Genomic DNA, 22,989 nt, shown 5'->3' with positions numbered 1-22,989 from the left:
GTAAATATTAGTTTTATTTAAAATTGAACAAAGCATTTTATGTTTTTCAAATACGGTACATAATCGTAATATCGAATTTTGTAAACTGATAGTAAGAAACTCTATAATTCGAGACTGGAACTTTGATCAAGTTCACATTGAACGTAAACTGACTTAATTTTGTTATTTAAGCGTGTATACTATATGTGTTTGTTCCTTCTTCTCTTGTGCGCAGGCTATAGCTTAATTACTTCCAATAAACGCAGTTATATCGAATCAATGACCGATACAAATTTAGATATTAGGATTATTTAAACAAGAGATTAAAAACTAAAAAGTATTGTTTTTATACTGCATATGTACATATGCAATATGAACGACAGTTTGTGTAATAATATGTACCCCTCTTCTTAGTTTACTTTTGTATATTTTGCAACATTTGATATTAATTTTATGAGGAACGTACTTACACTTTATCTTTGTAATTAAATGTGAAATGAAAGAAAAGAAATGACATGAGAAAAGGAAATTCGATGTATGAGTATATACGAATTGACGGAATTAAAATTTAACGCTATATTTAAATAGAAAACGTGAAATATCTTGTCATCTTAAAATAACTTGATCATTCCTATTCTTTTACATAAAAACACTTTTCGACTGTAACTTAAGAAACATGTCTGCTAACGTGAAACGTGCCAGAAAAAATTAACAACTTCCATTAAATTGGCAAATTTCTCATTAATATCGTAAAACTCGCGTTTACAAAGATCAGATCAGTGTACATAATATACAAAACAAATGCAGAATATATAAATATAGCACATACGTTCTGAATTATATTCGAATTGGGCAGGGTAACCAAGTGAAAATATGTAAATTTCACGATGTGTAATGTACACTTTATCGAACTTGCAAGTAGTGTAGAAATAGAATATTTTACACGTAACAAAATATACAAACGACAATACACAAGTTAAATTATTTGTTAGATCCATGTATAACAAGCATAGTACAAAAGTGTTTTAGCTTTATGTACTGGTAATTATGAGAAATACCAACTTAATAGATGTATTTGGTATGTACCTAGTTAAGAAAACAAGAAATTATTCTGAACAGATAAAGCGTTTAGTAGCTTGTGAAGTATGAATTTTCGAAAACGTAAGTATTTTATATCTAAGTAGTTAAGAAACGCGAGCAAGGGAAATCAAACAAAGGAACAAAGTTTTTTTGTTTAAAAATATTTAATTTGTTGTTCTATTATCCGAGGTTAGAAGCGATAATGTACAAAATCTGAATAAATAAGATTCTTCAATATTATTGAATTTTAATTCTAGGGTAAAGTAATATATCCGCATATTTTATTTATATACAATATGTATAAATAATGATGTGATTTGACTAATTTTGTTGAAAGAATATTTGTACTTTTTACGTAAAACTTCAGTCTTTTACAAACTTTCTTGTAATTAATAAACCAGTAAACACAATATTAATAAAATCTATTAAAATTATAAACAAACTCATAAGTTTTAATTTTAGTCCTTAAAGGTTGAAATATTTTGCTCCAATGTCGAGACATTTGTTTTAATCCAAAACATTACTATACTGAATCGATAATGTTGCATGTGCCACGAAAATGATGATAGTATCAGATAACTTGTTGTGAAACGAAAAAGCATTGCATGTACATTTCTGTTGTTTTGTTGACCATGAGTTTGATGATCTTTTAAACTTGCCCATAGCTAAGAAATCAAACGGTATATCTAAACGAAATTAATTTCAAATTATTTTTTAGGTTCTAAGCTTTTATCTAATCCTTCAGAAGTTGCAAAATTTATTCCACAAGAGTCTTTTTTATCATAACCAAGTACACATCTTAAAACCATTTAAGTCTTCCTTAGTAATTTCTTCTTATCTTTAATAGTAACGAAAATAATTTAGATGAACGTTTTAAAATTGACACCCTGTATATTAAAAATAAAAGATATATTTTCTTCATAATTGGATAGGCTTTTTACAATGGCAATGTACAAATATCAAAATTGCAATTATACTATAACATATGTATATATATAAGCTTCACATTTAAACACAAGATTCTTTATTATATTTTTTTAATACCAATATTTTAATAATTATAACAAGGGTTTTTTAACAAGAGATGTATAACATTGTATACAAATTTTCAAAAACCTATAGATAATTTCAGTTATGCTCTTGCATCATTAATTGTTGATGGAACTCTTACCTCAATTCCATCTAGTTCCTTAGACATTACTATTTGACAGCCTAGCCGTGACCTGAGATTAAATATTATATAACTGAATATGTCAATAAATATATTTATTGCTATACAAATTAATACTAATACACAATAAGATTTCTATTTATCCATTTGAAAATCAACATTGTAAATATGCTAATTCCAACATAGATTTGTAATGATTATAGGGTCATAAATAAAAAACTATGAAAATTTATTATAATTTCAGTTTCGTAGTATTCAGAGATAGCGATTTGAAATTCTACATTGAGATGCAGATTTCGAAATACCCAATACTAACCTGTTTTTACATAAATTTAAATAGAAAAATTCACTTTATAAAATATTAAAAAGTAATAGAATTAATAATGTGAATGATTTGATACTGATTATTAATATTACTGATTATAACGTATCTGTTAATTCATATGCTAAATCCAACATGTCTAATTCTTCATCTGTTGGTTTGTCAGGAAGTGCATCATAAACTTCTTTCGAAAATATTAAACGGCACGTACTACAAGTTAATGTTCCTTCACAAGCACCTATATCAATTATATTTTAAGATTACAACATACTTATATAATAAAGTATCAAAAGTTAAAAATAATAAGAATATTAAACCTGATAAAAATGAAAATTTTCAAATATTTTCTACCTCAAAATTATTTATTTTAAATTAAGTAAATTATGCTTCTTTAAAACATACCATATCCACCTAAATCAACTTCATTATTTACTACTATGTCTAATATAGTATCTCCAACTTTCCCTTTTGCTTTGATTCTCTCTCCACTTGCTTTAACAAACGTTATATTTACTCTGAAAATAATATTTATGAAAGATAAAAATTATCTCAATATAATTATTTTCTTTATTTTTTGTGTTTCTTCAATTAATCTTCTCTTAATTATACCTTAATTATATGTATCACTTATGATAATAGAAATAATTTAAAAATAAGATATACTTGTCTTAATAATACATAAATAAAATTCGTATATCATATATTTATAACAGTGTTATATTTTTAGTTGTTCACTGTCAATGTTGTTCTTATTAATACTATTCTATTAATACTATGTTATTTTTCTAGATGTTATACTCCTACAAAGAGAAAAATTTCTTAGACATTATTATTAGCATTATTATTTTGACACCAATTTTATATTGGAAGGTAAGTACTGAAATTCTATTAAAAAAAGAAGGAAAGCACAAGAAAATTTGTATCACTTACTCTTGTTTTTATGAAAGTGGTTGCGTGGTCGATATTCCTCTTGTTGCCTGCAAAAAGGGCAACGTTGTGTTGCTTGTATATTTTGAATAATTTGATGCAATACCGAGAATTGATCTCGAAAATTTTTGTAATTGATTTACTAACGCCATTCCACTGTCATAAATATCATGAGTATGGGACACCCTGTCCAAACACCAGATAAGTATTGCGGAAAATATCAATTGTAGATCAATTGTACTTTGTGCAAAAACTTTCACGGCATTCTTCGGCTGCTATACTGGGACGTTCCTTTACTGTGATAGGTTATAAAACGATTCCTAACACAAGTGACGTATCCCTACCGGACACGTGCTCTTCGGGCCACATGTTTTATGATACAAGACCAGCAAAATGATCAATGTGTAATTTTACATATCTTACATTTTTTCCAAATGAAATATTGTTTTTATTAAACGTTTAAAACCTCAGGCAACATTTATTTCATCTGATTTCAGTTTTACAAATATATATCTATATTACATATCTGTATAAATTACGGTCTGGTTATATCAAACAGGGACCGACACTCGCTAGGGAAAACTGCCCAAAAATTGAATCGTAAAAACCAATATGAAAGACAACAAATTTCTCGTTCTGCGGAACAAATAGAAATGAGCAGAGTATCTTTATCTTTATCTGAGACAGTCAAAGCGTATCACGCATACGCTAAACATGAAGAAAACTTTCTTGTCTTCCATGTTCATTTTTCCCTTTCCATTTCCGAACGGTTTCTTCTATATTTATTTATATGTTCGTGATTGATGCTATTGACAACATACAACTAAGGGGAAATGCGAATAGTAATAGATATATGTATAATTCATTATGCAATTTTATAGAATTAAATCTTATTTATCTTCAGATATAAAAACTATATTTACCAGCTGAAACACTAACGCATATGCAGTATAATATAATCTACTTAACAATCTCGTTTTAGTTATAATATGTGATTAATTCTTTTGCTATTTCGCTATAAACAGTTTCTTGTGCATACAATATTTTTTTATAGTATTCTAATATATTGTTAGATATTGTAAAGAAAGTAAAGTACAGTTATTGAAGTTTGGGAACATTCAATGTTAACCTTGCTTCAAAAAATAATCTTTCGAATGAATGGGGAATAGATTTTTAGTATTATAGTTGGTATAATGTCATCATTGTTTACAATGTGTTAGAGTTAAAGAAATGAGACAAATTAATATTTCAGAAGCAAATTCAATATTTAAATGATGTTATTTTAAAATGGCAGATGATATGAATGTTCTTTTTATACGAGGAAATGGAAACGTATGTATGGTAATGGAAACGTAATGGTTTTAACATTATTTTAGTACAAGATCTTAGCATAATAGTAATTAACAGTATCCACTACCTTTTAGTCAATTTTTGAAAAATGACATATATGATAATTTGCAATAGTTTGATAATAAAATACTTGTATCAATATTAATAACGTATAATTTGCTATCTCAAAAGGATACAGACACAGCCAATGATAATGTTTGGGATGATAGTGCATTAATAGAAGCATATGATAAAGCAATATATTTAGCAAAAGAAGAAGTTATCAAGCGAATGGGAATGGATGTTGGAAATTCTCAACCGAAAGAAAACCTACAAAATCTTAAGCAGCCTAAACACGCAAGTAAATTACACAAGGTTGTGATTTTGATAGAATATTACAAATTTGATACAGAATATTATTAAATATATTGATTAAGAAGCAAATTATTTTATTTTGCTATTTACTTATATTTATTTGTATACACATCTTTTCTCTATAGAAATGGATCATAGGAGCACCTTATCGTGCAATATACTCAGAGGATGGAGAAACTTATGAAGCTATAATATCAAAAATTTACGAAAACAATGGCACGTGTTGAAGTGCTTACCACTTCTAAGAAAACTCTACATCTGGTCTTTTTTAGTTTTCTCAAGCACTGAAGCCATCGACAGCGTGTAGACAAAAGACTGCGACGAAGTCAGGTCATAAACAGTAGACAGGCGACGTTGGCTTCGGGGTTTTTCAGTTATTAGGTAACACAGCTAGCGTGCGGATCTGGACCAGCTCAAATTGTATTTTTACTTATTACACTTCTATTTAAATATATTTTCTACCTTACAATTTATCCACGTGTTTTCTCTGTTTACACACCGAATAACCTCAACAGGTTATGGGCCCAGGGCTGTAAATTGCAAGGTAGCAACGTGAAATGAATAAATTGTTAAAGTGTTGTGCTTAGTAAAATAAGGGATAGTGCTAAAATGGAATCAGCAAGTGCGAAGGTCGAGATGTTACGCGGCGAAGAAAATTGGCTCCAGTGGCGTTTTGTTATGCGTACACTTTTGGAGGAAGATGACGACCTGATCAACGTGTGTGAAGGGAATTTGTGTCATCCAGGTAACAGCGCGGAGAAAGAAATCGCTCGTGGAAGATTTTTGAAAGCAGATCGATTAGCGAGAAAATTAATCGTGACCTCGGTAGGAAAGAAACCGTTGGATCTTCTTTTATGTTGCACGACAGCACATGAAATGTGGAAAAAGCTGAATACAGTATATGACATGAAGTCGGATGAGAATTTAAATATGGTCCAGAAGCAGTTCTTCGATTTTAAATGGGAAGAATCTGAAAATGTCTCTTACAACCTATCAAAGTTGGAACTCATAGCGGCGAAGATGAAAGTCCTTGGGAGTGAAATTGGCGAGAAAATGCTGATAACACGCATTTTATCGGTGTTACCAAACAAATTCGATCATTTTCACAGTGCGTGGGATTCCGTGGAAGAAGAAAAGAAGACCTTAGACAGGCTTAGTACCAGGCTGATGACGGAAGAAATTAGATGGAAGAAAGACGACCAGGAAACATCGATGGCACTGGTAACAAAAGGTAATAATTATAAAAGGGAACAGCAGAAGCAGTCAAGTAAACGTGAATACGAGAAACAAGGACCAAGTTGCTTTAACTGTGGAAAAGTTGGCCATCTAAAGAAGGATTGCTTTAGATGCTTTATATGCAAAAGGAAAGGCCACACCAGCAAAAACTGTTTTAAAAATAACAAAAGAAGCAACAATAGAGACAACCAGGAACCTAGAAACCAAAATCGGGATCACAGCGGAATTGGTCTATTAGGAAGTACCTCAGCGATACAAACGGCAAACGCTGATGTTTGGATAATCGACTCAGGAGCTACGGATCACATGACAGGACGACGGGAATGGTTCAGCGTTTTCGAAGAATTCGATAACACGGTGAAGATAGAGATCGGCGATGGTCCGTTCATGGATGCGTGCGGCAAAGGAAAAATCAGAGTAGAGACTTTTGTGGACGGCAAATGGGTAACATGTACAATGAACGATGTTCTATACGTACCAGGTATGAAAAGAAATCTGTTTTCGATTAGATCTGTCGCAAGAAGGGGCATAGATTTTTGTATTTCAAAGGAAGGGACCAATTGCATATTTTTACAAAATCAGAAAATAATAGCAAGAGGTTCTGTTATCGGAAATTTGTATAAAGTAGATATGCGAGTTATCATACCGTCAGTTTGTAATTTTAGCAATAGAGCGGAGTCAAACGCGGACACATTGCAGTTATGGCACGAAAGGCTATGTCATCAGAACATCAGACATGTTAAAGAATTCTTAAAGAATTCAAATATGAAAGTTGTAGAGGATAATAACTTTTTCTGTGAAGGTTGCGCGTACGGGAAACAGCATAGATCGAGTTTTCACGAGAAAATCAATCGGGCGACTAAACCTCGCGAAATTATTTATACGGATGTATGTGGACCTATGGAAGTCGAGTCATTAGGCAAGAAACTGTATTTTCTGACATTTAAAGATGATTTTTCAAAATTCACAAAGATTTACTTCTTACGACGTAAGTCAGAAGTAATTGAAAAACTAAAAACCTTTTGCCTAGAAGTTGAAAATCAATTTAAGGATAAAATTAAAGAAATTCATAGTGATGGAGGGAAAGAATTCCAAAATAAAGAAGTCAAAGAATTTTTAAGAAGTCAGGGAATTAGGCACACGATTAACGTCCCATACACTCCTGAACAGAATGGTGTCGCAGAAAGGGAATATAGAACAATAGTAGAGGCAGGTCGGTCGATGCTATATTCGAAACCAAATCTACCGCTGTTCTTATGGGCCGAAGCCATGAACACAGCAGTACATGTCATAAATAAGACGGGGCCGACAAGACAAGATAAGAAAACACCATATGAACTGTGGTACGGGAAACCGCCGAATTTAGAAAAGTTTAGGGTTTTCGGTACTGAGTGCTTTGCTCACATACCTGCGGAGAAAAGGACAAAACTTGACAAAAAGGCTAACAAAGGATATTTGGTAGGCTATTTAGATAACGGACGAGGGTATCGAGTGTACGTGCCAACAGTAAAAAATGTAATATTAAGCCGTGACGTAATATTTAAGCCTGAACTAGAAAATGCGAAATTCGTAAAATTAAGTTTACTGAAAATTGTCGAGCGCGAAGATGTGAGTGCGCAGAGCGATAGAGCATGTACGTATGAAAGTGTAGAGAGTGAACATGAAAAACAACCTCATGGAACTAGCGACAATGTGAGACAATTGAGAGATAGAGATAAGATCAAACGAACCGATTTTTATGGTAACCCAGTAACGTACGTGGCGGAAAAATTACCGGTGGATTTTAATGAAGCGATGAGATCCGAAAAGAAAGAGTTATGGGAAACAGCTATGAATGATGAAATGAAATCGCACCATGAAAATAAGACGTGGATACTTGTAGAAAAACCTAAAGATCAGAAGGTACTTAGCAATAGGTGGGTTTTAACGATAAAGCTAAATCCGGACAACTCGGAACGATACAAAGCGCGACTTGTAATAAAAGGGTGTTCACAGAAAGAAGGCATAGATTATAAGGAAACATATAGTCCCGTTGCTCGGTTTGACACAATTAGATTAATGCTCAGTATTGCAGCCAAAAATAATTTACACCTCGGACAGTTCGACATTAAAACCGCATTCTTATATGGAAGTCTGAAAGAAGATATTTATATGAAACAACCTAAAGGTTATGATGATGGTACAAATCGGGTTTGTAAATTGCTAAAAAGCCTATATGGCTTAAAGCAGTCTCCAAGATGTTGGACGGAACGTTTCACAAAATTTATCTCGAACTTAAAATTTTATCAGAGTAACGCAGATCCTTGTTTTTATATTTATACAAAAGACGACAAATTAATGTTGATGACCATATACGTAGACGATGGACTGATAGCAGCTTCAGACGAATCTTTAATTGATAAATTCTTCGATGATTTAAATAAAGAATTCAAAATTACGAGTTTGAAAGAAGTAAAGAGTTTTCTTGGACTTGAAATCAATAGATTAGAAGATGGTTCAATATTCATTCATCAGAGTAGGTATATCGAAAACATATTGGAAAAATTTAATATGAATGAGGCAAACAGTGTTTCTACACCTATCGAGACTAATTGGAACGAAAGTAACATAGGCGATAATGATTGTAACGCACCATACAGAGAAGCCGTAGGGAACTTAATGTTTTTACAAACCGTAAGTAGGCCAGATATTAGTTTTGCAATAAATATAGCGGCGAGACACTTAGAGAATCCAAACCAGTATCAATGGAAATTAGTCAAACGAATTTTACGCTACATAAAAGGGACCGCAGACATGGGACTCTTATATACAAAAGCAGGCAGTCTCGAAACCTTTAGCGACGCTGACTATGCAGGCGACAAAGAAACAAAAAAGTCGACATCAGGCGTTGTATGTAAGTATGCGAATGCGGCCATCACATGGCAATGTAAGCGACAACAATGTATAGCTTTATCTACGACCGAAGCTGAATATGTCAGTGCAGCCTCAGGAGCAAAAGAAATTATGTGGCTAAAGAAAATATTTCTTGAATGTAAATTAGAGATCCTTAAGTATATGCTATGTGTAGACAATACTAGTGCCGTAAAATTAATTAAGAATCCAGAATTCCATCAAAGAAGTAAGCATATTGACGTAAGATATCATTTCTTGCGAGATTTATACAATAGAGGCGAAATTGATATAACGTATGTAACAAGCGAAGAGCAATTGGCGGATATATGTACAAAGGCGTTGCCAAAACCGAGATTTGAATATTTAAGGAAAAAGTTAGGTTTGAAAAGTAAAAAAGATATTAAGATGTAATTGTTTGTAAACATGTAGAGTTTTTAGGGAGGGTGTCGAAGTGATTATTACTTCTCAAAAAAAAAAGAGGAAAAACTCTACATGATCTGTTTAGTCTTCTAGTTTTTTTTTTTTTTTTTGTGTAATAAATTAATTTGTATGGAAAAGAGAAAGGCGGCTGGCAAATGTACTTGAGAAGGCATTGACAAATTAATTTTCAGATATTTACGACAAGAGTTAGAAAATATTAAGAGATAATTTGTAAATTTGAGATAATTGTTTGTAGGGATGTAGAGTTTTAGGGAGGGTGTTGAAGTTCACTTCTAAGAAAACTCTACATCTGGTCTTTTTTAGTTTTCTCAAGCACTGAAGCCATCGACAGCGTGTAGACAAAAGACTGCGACGAAGTCAGGCCATAAACAGTAGACAGGCGACGTTGGCTTCGGGGTTTTTCAGTTATTAGGTAACACAGCTAGCGTGCGGATCTGGACCAGCTCAAATTGTATTTTTACTTATTACACTTCTATTTAAATATATTTTCTACCTTACAATTTATCCACGTGTTTTCTCTGTTTACACACCGAATAACCTCAACAGCACGTGTGTTGTAAAATTTGTAGGTAATACCTTTAGCATGATGGTTATGTCAATTAAGAAATGTACTAAAAATACATATATATATGAAGTAAAGGCTTTCGCATAGTCTATCACAGTGTCATTCAGCAGGTCCTTAACTGGGCAGGAGTACCTGTCAATGTCTATGGGGAGACCCGTGGGATATAGGGTCATGAACCATAAACATGCATGTTACTTATTGTTCATTATTAGCTGCTTGGAATATAATTCTCCTCATTAGACGAGTGATTATTACTACATATATCAAGGCAAACATTTATACATATACATTTATGCACGGGAAATTCTAATACATTGCCTGTAAGGACAGTAACCGAATGGCACTCAGTCATTCTATTAAATTTCTTTTACTCTGTGTTTAGACTATGGTAATACACAGAAAGTCGAGTTGAGTTCTCTTTTAGAATCAGAAGGTTTGCAAAGTCAAATAGCACAACAAAAGAAAGCTTTGGAAGAGAAATTCAATGAAGAGAACGATGAGACTTGTGAGACTAATTTTTCTACAAATGTAAATTCGAAAAAATATAATGTAGAAAAAATGGATTGTGACTCTGAAGAAGCAAATGCGTATAAACATCACTTCATACCGGGACCATCTTTCAATTCGATGACTGATATAATGCCACCTGCACCTCCTTTACCACCACAATTAATGGCCAAGTAAGTACAATTTAAAAATTCTAATGGAATGCTGAATACTTCTAATATTAATAAGTAATTTGGAATAAGTTTAACATTTTATTTGGAAAAAAAATACGAAATTTTAATAAAATGTACTAGATTACCAGATAATGATACAGACGCACTTTCAAGTATGTTGATGTCATGGTATATTAGTGGTTACATGGTATATTACACAGGTAATTATTTCATATAAGTATTTTATTGTATATTAAATTTTCAATGGACTATGTTATTTCTTTTGTAGGTTATTATCATGGTTTGAAACAAGCAAGAAACAATCAAGAGAACAGGAAGAACTGTTGATTATATCAATTTTTTCAATAACAATATAACGATAATATAAGATATAATAAAATATAAAACTCATTGTATTTATTTACTTCAATTATTTGAAATAAAGAACAGCTTTATTTTCATATAAGACTTTGACTTTTTTAAAAATAATTACTAAGATAAGAAAACATAAAAAACATATTTTTGATAAAATACACTCACATATATATGTCGGGTTATCATTAGGATTTAAGGCGCGTAATGATCCTTCGTTTGAATTAGCCATTGTTTTACGAAACAGAGAATATATTTACGCGAATAAACAAGATTTTACAAAATATTATGAATAATGAGTTTAATAAATAATAAGATTAACAAACGATAAGTTTAACTAATAATTAGATTAAAGATTAATAAGTTTAACGAACAATAAGAGGAACGAATAATTAGCCATTGTTTTACGAAACAGAGATTATATTTACGCGAATATACAAGATTTTGCAAAATATTATGAATATTGAGTTTAATGAATGATAAGATTAACAAATGATAAGTTTAACTAATGATTAGATTAAAGAATAATAAGTTTAACGAATAATAAGAGTAACGAATAATATGTTTTACGAATAATAAATTTAACGAATAATGAATTTAATTAACGCTATTAACAATGTTCCTGGGTTCAAACGAATCCACGGTCAACGGGATAACTTTTTACTATGCGTAGAATAATTTTAAACACAAAAAAATACGATTGCTAAGACACTCGGTAAATTGCTCGATGTATCACTTTCCAAGGCGATCACACGAATGAATATCTGATGAAAATCTTTTTCGCTATACGACTGCATTTGTTTGTTATATGCTCGCTGGAAACATCGAGAAGGTTCCAATCGTTGTTGCTAGGCAATTTCTGTCAAAAGTTTGTTGTATACTCTTTGGAAACATCGAGAAAGATTCAAACGCCGTTACTAGGCAGTTTCTGTCTGGAGATTGATTCCTAATACAACGTGTGTCCCATTATATCGACATCTCTAAAGTACAATTCTATGTGATTTCTAGGGAGAACAATACAACCGATCCACACCTTCGTCAGGCAAAACGTTTATCCCGTGACCGTGGCTACGTTCGGCGACCAGTTGTCACCTCGAACTCACTTTCGCTTTCACAAATATCAAACAATTACAAATGACAATTGCTTAATTACAGTTATGATAAAATCTAGGCTAAAGCATTAGAAGGCTTCCTCAAAATTGCAAAGGAAAGGCTCCGGTTTTCCTTTCATCTCCGACATATATAATACAAGGATATAATACAACCGAACATTTTAAACTTAGCCTATAGCGCGTACGCGCACACACATGCACACACATACGAATGATTTCTCGAACGATAATCCATTTATTTATATTTTTCAATATCTGTCCTTACGATTGCGTATTTATTTGTTCCACGTATCATATTTATCTATTTACGTAACTGTAGGTGACATTTTTTTTAACAATTTTGCTAATATTTCATAACTTTTTAATTCATATTTCAAAGTGGTAACAGGTGTTTCTTTCTTTTCAAGTCTCCTCCATATCGGGCTTATTTCTAGTAGCCACGCTTGCTTACAAAGCAATTTTATATCTGCACAAGAATATCTTTCAGTACATTTTACTATGTGGTTTACAATATCTGTATTTTCTAATAAGTGGTTGCTAAGGTATAATTTGAATATACCAAGTCGAGCAACTTCATTGGGTAATGATACGTATATTTGCTTTTCGAGACGCCTGAGTAAAGCTGCATCAATGCCCCTAATAACATATTTACAATAAATATTATCGTTCTATTATACTAATAATGATGAAGGAATACTTCAAACAACACAATAACATATTTGGAATTTGGAGAAATATTACGATATTTTCTACTTAGAAAACATTGAAATAACGTGATATACGTACCAAGGGGAATTAGTTGTAGCCAGAAGAACTACATTAGAATTCTCATTAGACACTAATCCATCCAATCTAGAAAGAAGTTCTGATCTGAATCTCTTTGCAGGTTCAGACAATATACAGTCTCCTTTATTTGTGGCGATCCAGTCAATCTCGTCGATAAAAATAATTGTAGGCGAATGACTATAGGCAAGTTCAAATAAAACCAGTTCAGTTTAACAAATGTATTATTCATTAAATATTATATTCGAAATTCCTTAAATTCATTGCCTCATCACGAATATGATATCATTTCGTTTTCCAAACAACTATTCTATTTATATATAAATGACGAAAAATAAAATCAAATTTTTTTATACCTAGAATCTCTCCTTCATAGACAAAGGAACAAAGAAACTTACATAGACAAAGCAACTTACACGTATATACTTCTCGGAATCGCCTCTCCATTTGCTGACCAATGAGCTGGCAGTTATGTTAAAAAAGGTGCAATGGCATTCTGTCGCGACTGCCTTCGCTAACTTCGTTTTCCCTGTTTTGTATATTTCTTGTAAACACGTACAGAAATGAAAAGAATACGAGTATCTTACCTGTACCAGGTGGGCCGTACAGCAAAATACCTTTCCAGGGGGAAAACGGGCCATCAAAAAAGATAGGATACTTAAGGGGATACACAACGGCCTCCTTAACAGCGGTTTTACATTCCTCTAGGCCTATAACGTCATCCCAATGTACATTTAATTTGTTTACTATGATCTCCTGTGACGATACAAAGATAAAATGGCGTCTTCTCTATATTAAGTAAGTGTTACGTAATTTGATATTTGAAGCGTTACTGAAATCACGTCATCGTCGATATACGTTGGACGGTTTATCGACGGGAATTTTATCGTTTAAAAGCTTTACGATACGTATATTAATCGAAAATAACTTACGCATGAGATGTCCTCAGCAATCTTTCGTAATTCCGGATTATCTGAATAAAGCTTTTCAATGCATTTCAATATCTTCGATTGCATGGATTGTTCCATTGGGACGTTAAATAGCTCTTCTGATGAACGTGCATCACTCTCATTGGGGAATATTGACGTCACTGTCATTGCGAGATTAATATGATTCGTATTGTCATCAGTTATCTTCTGCTGTAGATTCGTCTCTTTCACAGGCTCACTTCTCGCTTGTTTACTAATAGATTTGGCTTTTGTCTCAATACTTCTACAAACACTGGATCATATTGTAATACGATACGTTGAATACGATACGTTGAATACGTTGAATACCGTTTAATATCGTTAAATAATTTAAATTCTTACGTTTTGCTTGCATTTGTCACTTCCCTCGTCATTTCCCTTCCAGTTATTTTCTTACACAATATGGGATATTTTTGAAATTTCATCTTGTAATAATTTTCATACTCTGCAACGATAATTTCCAAATCGATGTTGTCGCAAACCCGATGTTCGGGAGATAGACGAGCTTCCCGGAATAATACATCGCTAACGTCTATATACATAAAAAAATGTAGTTTTTAATTAATTATAGTTTTTAACTAATTAAAAATATTTTTCGCAATGACTGAACACTATAAGATAACCATCAAACAACTGTTTTATCTCTAGGTAAGACAGGCAAAAGAATGTATTTACTATATAAATCCTCGAAGATAATTTCTTGTCTTCTGCTTTTTAATTTCCAATTTTTAGATGGATAAGAATAATTTGAATTTATACTTCATATATTTGTTTATAACTAGTTAATCTACATAATCGATTGAGTTATTCTTAACTACTGAATTACCGATGTCGAATTTTCAAATTTGGTTTCGCCTTCTCTCTCCATGATGTCCACTGATTTCTATTTCGATTGGTCACTGACACTATTCAAAAGAATTGGAACTAGGAATATATTTTAATTATAATATACTCACCCATTGTGTTCCAAATAGCAAGGTATAATATGTTAATAAGGTATAATATAATATGTTCCGATGACGTTCCGAAATACGACTATCCTCCTAATATAATTATTTTTTCATTACAATAATATAAGGTTTCTCATGTAATTTTTTGTTACATTTGCGAATTCAACGAGTTACACATGATTTTTCATGAAACACGAACGTTAAAAATATTTGATACAGCCTAATTATAAAAATTGTTAGAAGCAAAAGTCATAGATACTATGTGCGAGTATCGCATGAAACGAACAGCTATTAAGAGAACTGCAGCAATATTACAAATCAAATAACAAAACACACTCGTCTGTGACGTGGAAATTCTAAAATCTAAAATCTAGAATATTCCTTACCTTTTTTCGCAGATTATAAAATATCTTATTCATACTACCTTGCATCGATAAATCACCGTTCATAGTGACACTTTCAAATCGCCTATCGTTTCTCAATGGATACGAGAATTTCCGTTTATTACTTTAAAAACAACCCGTCCATTACGTTTCTCTTAAAAAATTCTTTCAACTCCGTTGAAAACCGAGCATCAAACAAGAGACAAACGATTTGTTGTCATGGAAATGTTTGGTTCACACATAAGCAACGCACAAATATAATGATAGAATAGCTGAGTGTGTGTACTGTATAGTAAGATGGATGCAACATGGAAATAGAAAGAGAACACCATGTATAGATACTTCCTGTCCTTGTTTAATCAGGCATGCACACTAGTGGACACTGACGCTGCTCGTATACCGCTGTTACATATTTCCTGTACAAGTGCGCGTCATTAGACAAGGACGGAACATCCTCTCTCTACTTCTCTATCGCGCTTTTAGTTCGCTCACGCGCTCTGTACTTATATCTATTACATTTCCACCATAAGCAGCGGCCGTGCAGTGACTTACAAAAGTTCCGAACGGTTCCATCCTGGGCGGACGGTTAATTGCGTTCGGTACTTCGAGGCAGGAAGGTGAGTACAGAATCGCTCCTCTTAGTACTCTTATTAGAAGTGTTATCATCGAATATAAGTTTTTTCAATAAATTCTTATCGTTTTACAATTTTTCTAGAATACAATGACGTCAGCAATCGATCATTTTCGCGAATTTATTGTAAATTAATTGGGGGAATATCTGGAGTTCTTTATCGGTTTCGACTGTAAAATCAGCAACTATTCGAATTTTTCATTCATAATTGTGACATTTTCGACTCTTCCGTTGCCAAGACCCTCTTGAGAGATTTTTGGCACGTTCCATCACCCTTGTTAAACGAGTGCACATTGGTGGATATATTGATTTTAAAAACCAATACGTGTACGAGATTTATTATCTCACTGGGACAAAGAAATCCGTTTTATTCGCGAATTTTCCGTGTTTCTTCTTAATTTTCGTGAGTGTCTGGCGCGGAGCATTATTTGAATGAACTTTTCATCGTTCAGATTATATTTCGTTTAAAAAGATTGAAATTGATGTCGAGAAGAAATGAAACAAGGTGCTCGGGTATTCTTTCGTTTCCCGGGGAAAGAGAAATATGAAAAAAACGGTCGTTCTTCCTTCTGCCATTTTCGTCCATTACCAAAATGGTATGACCCAAGTGTCCCGGGCCGTGAATCAATCAAGCGAATTTTGAATAATTTTTGAATAATATCCAGTTAATAATTTGTGAAACAAATTAATTTCATTTTATTGTTGGAAACAAATTAGTTGGATTTTTCTTTCTTTAGCAGTTTTTGCCAGAGTTGACCTGACGTGCTACTTCAGTTTCCATCTTCGCTTCTCGAAACTTCCAACGTCCTTGGTGTTGGAGTCTCCTTGCCCAGGTGAGTACATAGCTTCTAGATACTCGTCGCTGTTCATCCTTACGAGCCTCTCGAGCTTTAGTTGTCAATTGCTATCGTTAAAGGAAGAGAAGCTCGCGACAGATGTTATCGAACAAATCGTTTATTCTCGAAAAGTTCGAACTTGTTCGTTGCGTTTGAATATATATGGACGGACGCCATTTTTCATGACATCATCATGATTTGTCATGTCGTGAGTATAGCTTCTGACTACCATATGTTTGTGATTTATGTGAAATTTGACCACTATACCGTGATAGAATAATATTTCCAATGAATTATAAATATTTTACATTGTGAATTATAAATATTTGTTACAAATTATATCGTACTTGAGGTGAAAATGAACCATATATCTGCTTATGGAATATGAGGTAGTAAATCATTCGAAACATAATAACGATTAATTAAGCACATATACAATAACGTTTACGAATGAATATTGCGAATTATTGTATGGCTTTAATGCGGTATTTAATGTTTTGATTGCGGTCTTTGAAATGGTATCATAGGTGCTGATATAATATCGCGCGAAAAAGGAAAGACCAGTGGTTAATATTGCAGGTGCACCAGTGCGTTGCGCTCGTCGAGGGTGGTTTTGACGCTGGTGCCGAGGAAAGGCGCAGAACGTGTTCGATCGACCCGCGAACGTAGCCTTTTTTTTTTTTTTTTTTTTGTACGTGGAGAAATCCTCATGGACACTCCGCTGCTGCAATAATCGCGTAACAGCAGAGTAGTGTCGGACTCCTACCGACTAAAACTCCACGATGACCATCTTATGCGCGTGACAGGGGTGCTCCAGGAACCTCTTATGAATTAACTTCAGTTGCATCCCCTTCTCGCGTTCTCTTGTTCGAGCCGGCTATTGAGTGGGCGTTAGGGGGAGGTTGTTGCCCCTAGTGCTGTCACTTCTTCTGGTCGTAGTCCGTTGGGGTGGTGGCGGGGCGGCTCTGGGTCGTCTGTCTGCCATCCTTCTCCATCGTCTTATCCTGCAGGGCTGAGAGTTTTTCTTTCTCTTCCTTTCCGCTCGCTCCTTCGCGAGCATAACTCGCTCGCAGAAGAGGCGGACGGCCTCGTATTCCTGTGACCCTCTCAACATCGCTTCCACAATCGCTGAGGGGGTCCACGTTTCTCCTATGGCGTGCCGCACGGTGTAGCGGGGCAGCTCCCACGCCGGACAGAGCTCCAGGGTGTGCTGCGCTGTGTCCCTGCCCTCTCCGCAGTGGTGGCAGATGTCTGTCGTATCTCGCCTTATTCTCTTCAGGAACTCGCCGAACACGCCGTGTCCGGGGAGTACTTGTGTCATCCTGAATGTGAGTGGGAGGCCGTGGCGGCTCCTCCATGCCTCCCAGTTTGGTAGGACCGCATCCGCGCCTCGGTGTTCGCTTCTCCCGTTGATCAGTTGGGATCGCCACAGGTTCCATGTGTCCTCCTCGGCGGTTCCTGTGTCGTTTGGAGCCGCCTGCTCGGTGGGGTCTTCTCCCGGGTGCCATTCTCTCCGGCGGGTGTATCTCTTTTTGAGCGCCAGCGCCCGCAGCTCCCACGGGGGGGACGCGGCTAGGGTGGACGCCGACGCGTGAGACACCGTCCGGTATCCCCTAATGATTCTGATGACGGTCACTCTGTGCAGCCTTCTCAGGAGCAGGATGCTGCGACGGCTTGCCATCAGGTCGTCCGCCCATACTGGGGCCCCATACATCACTCGTGACCGAACGACGCCCTCGTAGAGTCGGCGCACCGCGTCTCCGGCCCCGCCGATGTTCGGTAGTAGGCCGCACAGGGCATTGGCAGCCGCTGACACCTTCGGGATCAGTGAGTCGAAGTGCGGCTCGAACGTCCACTGGCTGTCGATGGTCCCAGATACTTCATCTGTGACCCCACCCGGACGGTTTTACCTGCCATGTTTATGCATAGGCCGGGCGGTGGTGTCCCTCGCCTCTTCCTGTCAAAGAACCAGGTGGTCTCCGACTTCGCAGGGGAGACTCTCAGGCCCAGTTCGTTCACGGCACGGATCGCACAGGCCGTTGCGATTCCGCCAATGCGCAGCGTCTCGTGCCAGCCACGACCCTCGACCAGGATTAGGGTGTCGTCCGCATAGCATACTATGGCCGCGCCTGGGGGTAGCGGGCATCGTAGTACCTCGTCGTACGCAACGTTCCATAGCATGGGGCCCAGCACCGAGCCCTGCGGGACGCCACGCTCGACGGATCGCTTTTCCTCTCCTTCCTTACTGGCGTAACACACCCACCTGTCGTCGAGGTAGGCCCGGATCAATCGGACGAGGTAGCTGGGAACCTCGAAGTGCTCCAGGGCCGTCACTATCCTGTCCCATGGCATGGTGTTGAACGCGTTGACGATGTCCAGGGAAATCGCCAGCGCCACGCCTTTCCGGGAGACCATGTCCTCCGCAATCGCTCGTACGCGTCTGACCGCGTCAATCGTCGAGCGCCCCTTCCGGAAGCCGTACTGGCTTTCGTGCAAACCTGGCACTTGGCCCGCTATGTGTCGTTCCAAGCGGGCGGCGACTACCCTCTCGAGTAGTTTGCCGACCTCGTCCAGTAGGCATATCGGCCGGTACGCTGACGGCGAGGTCGTCGGTCGGCCCTCCTTATGGAGCAGGGCCAGCCTCGCTGTCCGCCACGCCCGGGGGTAGACTCCCTCCCTCAGGCATCTTGTGAAGAGGTGCCGGAGTCTGGGGGCCATGACCCCCATCACTTCCCCCCAGATCCGGCCAGGGATTCCGCCCGGGCCCGGTGCCACATTGCGGGCGGTCATTCTTCTGGTTGCCTCCCATATCTCCTCCTCTGTGACTTCCCAGTCGTCCCTCCATTCCAGCGGTCGTGTCGTTTCCCGTGGCCGTTCCGCCGCTCTGTTTTCTTGTGGGGGAAAGAGCGTTCCGGTGATCCGCGTCAGCAGTGCAGGTTCCATTTCCGCCGTTATCAGGGGGCCCTTCGCGCGCAGTTTCCGTGTCACCGTCCTGTATGGCCTCCCCCATGGGTCCGACTCGACTGTCTCGACCAGTTCGGACCAGGCACGGTCCTTCGCTTTTTTAATTTCCCTCTGTAGCGAGCGCCGTAGCGCGCGGCACGTCCGGTAGCGCAAGGAGACTTCTTCTTCGTCGCGTCGTCGCCAGCGGCGGGCCCTTAGGTACTGTCTTCGGGCCCGGACACATCTCGTCCTCAGTTCCGCGATGCCGGGGTTCCACCAGTAAACTGCTCTGCTTCGCACCGTGCCTGGTGTGGCTCGTGGCATGGATGCGTCGCAGATTGTTGTCATGGCTTGGCGGAGGTTCTCGGCCTCCTCTTCCACGTCTGCTTCGGTCGTCGCTGTCGAGGCCTCCCAGCTCCAAGCTGTTGCTATAGCAGCCGCCCGGAGTAGGTCTTCGTTCCTCTCCTTTATTTTCCATCTGGGTGGTGGGCACGCGTGCCTCCACCTCGGCGGGCCGCGCCCGTCGTTTGTCGTCGGCATTCCAGGTCCAGGTGCGTCCACCTCCATGAATATGTAGAGGTGGTCCGACAGCGTCTCGACCCCTTCGGCCACTCTCCAGCCTGAGATCCGCCTGAATGCCTCGGGGGAGACCCATGTTATGTCAACAATGGAGCTCCCTCTGCACGTCACGCAGGTACTGGTCGAGCCCCTGTTCACTAGCAGAAGACCAAGTCCCGCGGCCCAGTTTGATAGCGTGCGGCCGCGCGCGTTGGTCCTGGCGTTCCCCCATTCCGTGGAGTGCGCGTTGAAGTCTCCCAGGACGAGCACTTGTCGGGGGAGTCGTCGCCTGACGCAGTCGCCAACTCCGTCCAGGAATTCTTCGAACGCTGCCCGTCCGCTGTTGGGTGACACGTACACCCCCACCACCATCATCCCTGCCCACTTAGGGTCGCTTTGCGGCGGGGAGCCTTTCTCGCTGCCTCTTGCAGCCGTGGATCCGCGGGCGGCTCCTTTCGTTCCCTTCTTCGAGGGGGCGCAGGCCGGTCCCCCCATCCTGTGCACCGACGGTGTTCCAAGCGCCTCGCAGAGCAGGCATTTCGGGCTCGCAGTAGTGCATGCTCTCGCCTGGTGCCCTGGTTCGCCGCATCTGAAGCACAGGTGCCCCTTGTCCTCCTTGGCGGTGCAGGTCTTCCCCGTGTGTCCTATCCCAAGGCACCTGTAGCACTGTAACGGTCTCCGTTCGATGGCTTCGACCTTCGCCATCGACCAGCCTATGGCAACCTTTCCAGCCTGGGCCAGTTTCCTCACTGCACTGGCAGGACCTCGTATCCATACGGCGCCAAGTCCGTTCCGGGCGGGGCGGATTTCTCCCAGCCGGATGTCCTCCGGCTTGCAGCCGCTCTCCCTTGCCAGGGTGTTCTGGATTTCCGCCTTGGTGGCCGCTATGTCTATCAGGGACACCCTTGCCTCCGCGGCTCGGAAGGGGGTCGCCACGCGGACCTCGTTCGGGTCCAGAGCCCGCGCCAGCTGTGCTGCGAGCGCTGCGGCCTTCTCCCTTCCCTGGTCCTCAGGGACCTCTAAGATGACACCTCCGGTGATGGTCTTCCGCATACTCATCGTGTTGATGCCGAGCTCGGCCAGGGAGACACTGTCCTTGGCCGCAGCCAGCACCTCCGCGTAGGGTTGGCTCGATTTGTCCGTCAGGGTGATTGTTACCGCTGACGTCCGCGGTGCGCGCGGGAGGGGCCCCCTGCCTCCCCCTCTTCGTGTGTTCGCCGATCCACTCTACGGAGTTTTCCTCTGGCTCTCCGCCCCTGTCTCGGGGATCAGCTTCGCCGGCTGCTTCCTCCCTGCCTCCTTCTTCTTTCCTCTTCTTTTCCTTCCGACGGTCTGCCATTCGGTGTCCGCCGTTCGGCCTCCCTTGGGCGCTGGGGCGCTTGGGGCTCCAGGCTCCATCCCTCTCGTGTTCGCGGCAGGGACGACCTCCTTTCCTTCTCCTTTTTCTGTTCCCTGCAGTTGTTCCTCCAGTCGGTGCAGCAAGGATCTCATCTCCTCTACTTGGTGCTCGACTGCAGCGAGACGCGCCCTGTAGCTGTTCTCATCCGCGGTGGGGCGCGAGGCCGGCTCTTTTCGGAGTGCCTCTACCTCCGCCTCCAGTGTTGCTATGCGTCCTTGCGCTATAGCGAGTGCGTCGGTGACAGGGTCCGTTCTCCTCACTAACTCTGTCACGCCCGCGGTGATGGTTCTCGCCGCCTCCTTCAGGGTTTTCCCCTGCGTGACCTTGTGGCCGCGGGGCGCCTCGGCAGCCCTGGCCACCTCGGCGGCCCGGCGAATCAGTTCGGCTCCTATGTCCGCCGTTGTGGCTGATCTCATTTCTTCAGCCGGGACCGCGGGGAGTTCGGGGGATTCGTTGGCCTTCTTCCTCTTCGCTCGGGGTGCTTCTCTGGCGGGGGTTTCCTCCTCCTCTGTTGCTTCCTCAGTCCATATTCCCTCCTTGTCCAGCGTGAAGCGGGAGGGTCCCTCCTTTGGCGGCATCGCCTTCGTCATGCTCCTGGTGCTAACGTGCGGCGGCTCCGCAGCCAGTTCCGTTTCCCTCCGTCCCTTGGCGTTTTCCTCTACCTCCTTCTCTTTCGCCATGGATGCGTCCGTTTCCCCGTTGGGCGGGAAATGTCGCTCGGTCAGCACTTGCCACTCTGCCAGTCGCTGTCACTTTCAAGTGGCCCGCGCAACGCGCTTCGACGCACGCGCCAATATGGCTGCGTCTGGGTAGTTCCTCGAGTAGCCCGTGTAGCGGCGCTGTTGTCACGCGTCCTAATATGGCTGCTCCACCGTCCTAACCTCACACTTGTTGGTTTGGTTTAACTCCTCCTTGTCCAGGCAGGACTTCCCGTATCCACACCCGTTTTGCGCTCACAGGCACTAGTCCTCCACTCTGGTTACCTCCCTTGCCCAGGCTCTCCAGTTTTCCGGAGATTTCGATTACGCTCGCAGCTCCGTCCTCTCTACGTCTGCCTCCCATGTATCCCTACCACTTT

The 22,989-nt window shown here is 39.4% G+C and overlaps 1 protein-coding gene, 1 long non-coding RNA gene and 1 pseudogene across 8 annotated transcripts; 1 reads left to right on the top strand and 2 right to left on the bottom strand.

The window, feature by feature from the left end:
* Window positions 1–1,949: 1,949 nt before the first annotated feature.
* Window positions 1,950–3,822, bottom strand: LOC126876617 (uncharacterized). 2 transcript variants are annotated; one of them, XR_007694373.1, is made up of 4 exons: window positions 3,483–3,822; window positions 2,955–3,067; window positions 2,547–2,790; window positions 1,950–2,282 (listed from the first exon to the last, which is right to left on the bottom strand). It is a non-coding gene; the product is annotated as an uncharacterized LOC126876617 (long non-coding RNA). The 2 variants fall into 2 exon arrangements; XR_007694372.1 differs by having other exon boundaries at window positions 2,658–2,790; window positions 3,483–3,816.
* LOC126876613 (survival motor neuron protein-like) lies at window positions 3,216–11,442 on the top strand. 6 transcript variants are annotated; one of them, XM_050639526.1, is made up of 7 exons: window positions 4,182–4,663; window positions 4,732–4,820; window positions 5,001–5,183; window positions 5,309–5,399; window positions 10,742–10,997; window positions 11,118–11,197; window positions 11,266–11,442. In XM_050639526.1, the coding sequence occupies exons 2-7, from the start codon at window positions 4,767–4,769 to the stop codon at window positions 11,322–11,324; spliced, it is 723 nt and encodes a 240-aa protein (XP_050495483.1). In that variant the 5' UTR covers window positions 4,182–4,663; window positions 4,732–4,766; the 3' UTR covers window positions 11,325–11,442. The 6 variants fall into 6 exon arrangements, with proteins under 6 accessions (XP_050495482.1, XP_050495486.1, XP_050495483.1 ...); XM_050639528.1 differs by having other exon boundaries at window positions 4,185–4,663; window positions 4,732–4,811; XM_050639525.1 differs by lacking the exons at window positions 4,182–4,663; window positions 4,732–4,820 and adding an exon at window positions 3,216–3,422.
* Window positions 11,443–12,765: 1,323 nt separating this feature from the next.
* Window positions 12,766–15,179, bottom strand: LOC126876616 (katanin p60 ATPase-containing subunit A-like 2; annotated as a pseudogene).
* Between the last annotated feature and the right edge of the window lie 7,810 nt (window positions 15,180–22,989).

This window comes from Bombus huntii, unplaced genomic scaffold, assembly GCF_024542735.1.
Source record: "Bombus huntii isolate Logan2020A unplaced genomic scaffold, iyBomHunt1.1 ctg00000086.1, whole genome shotgun sequence".
Lineage (NCBI taxonomy): Eukaryota > Metazoa > Arthropoda > Insecta > Hymenoptera > Apidae > Bombus > Bombus huntii.
Note: the sequence above shows the minus strand (reverse complement) of the source record. Positions and strands in the feature narration are given on the sequence as shown.

What these genes read in the sequence shown, in the direction of transcription:
- LOC126876613 (XM_050639525.1), top strand. Translation starts at nt 3,342, where the DNA reads ATGTTATACTCCTACAAAGAGAAAAATTTCTTAGACATTATTATTAGC. An exon ending in CACCAATTTTATATTGGAAG is followed by an intron (nt 3,423 to 5,000) that starts GTAAGTACTGAA and finishes CTATCTCAAAAG; the next exon opens with GATACAGACACAGCCAATGA. An exon ending in ACGCAAGTAAATTACACAAG is followed by an intron (nt 5,184 to 5,308) that starts GTTGTGATTTTG and finishes TTTTCTCTATAG; the next exon opens with AAATGGATCATAGGAGCACC.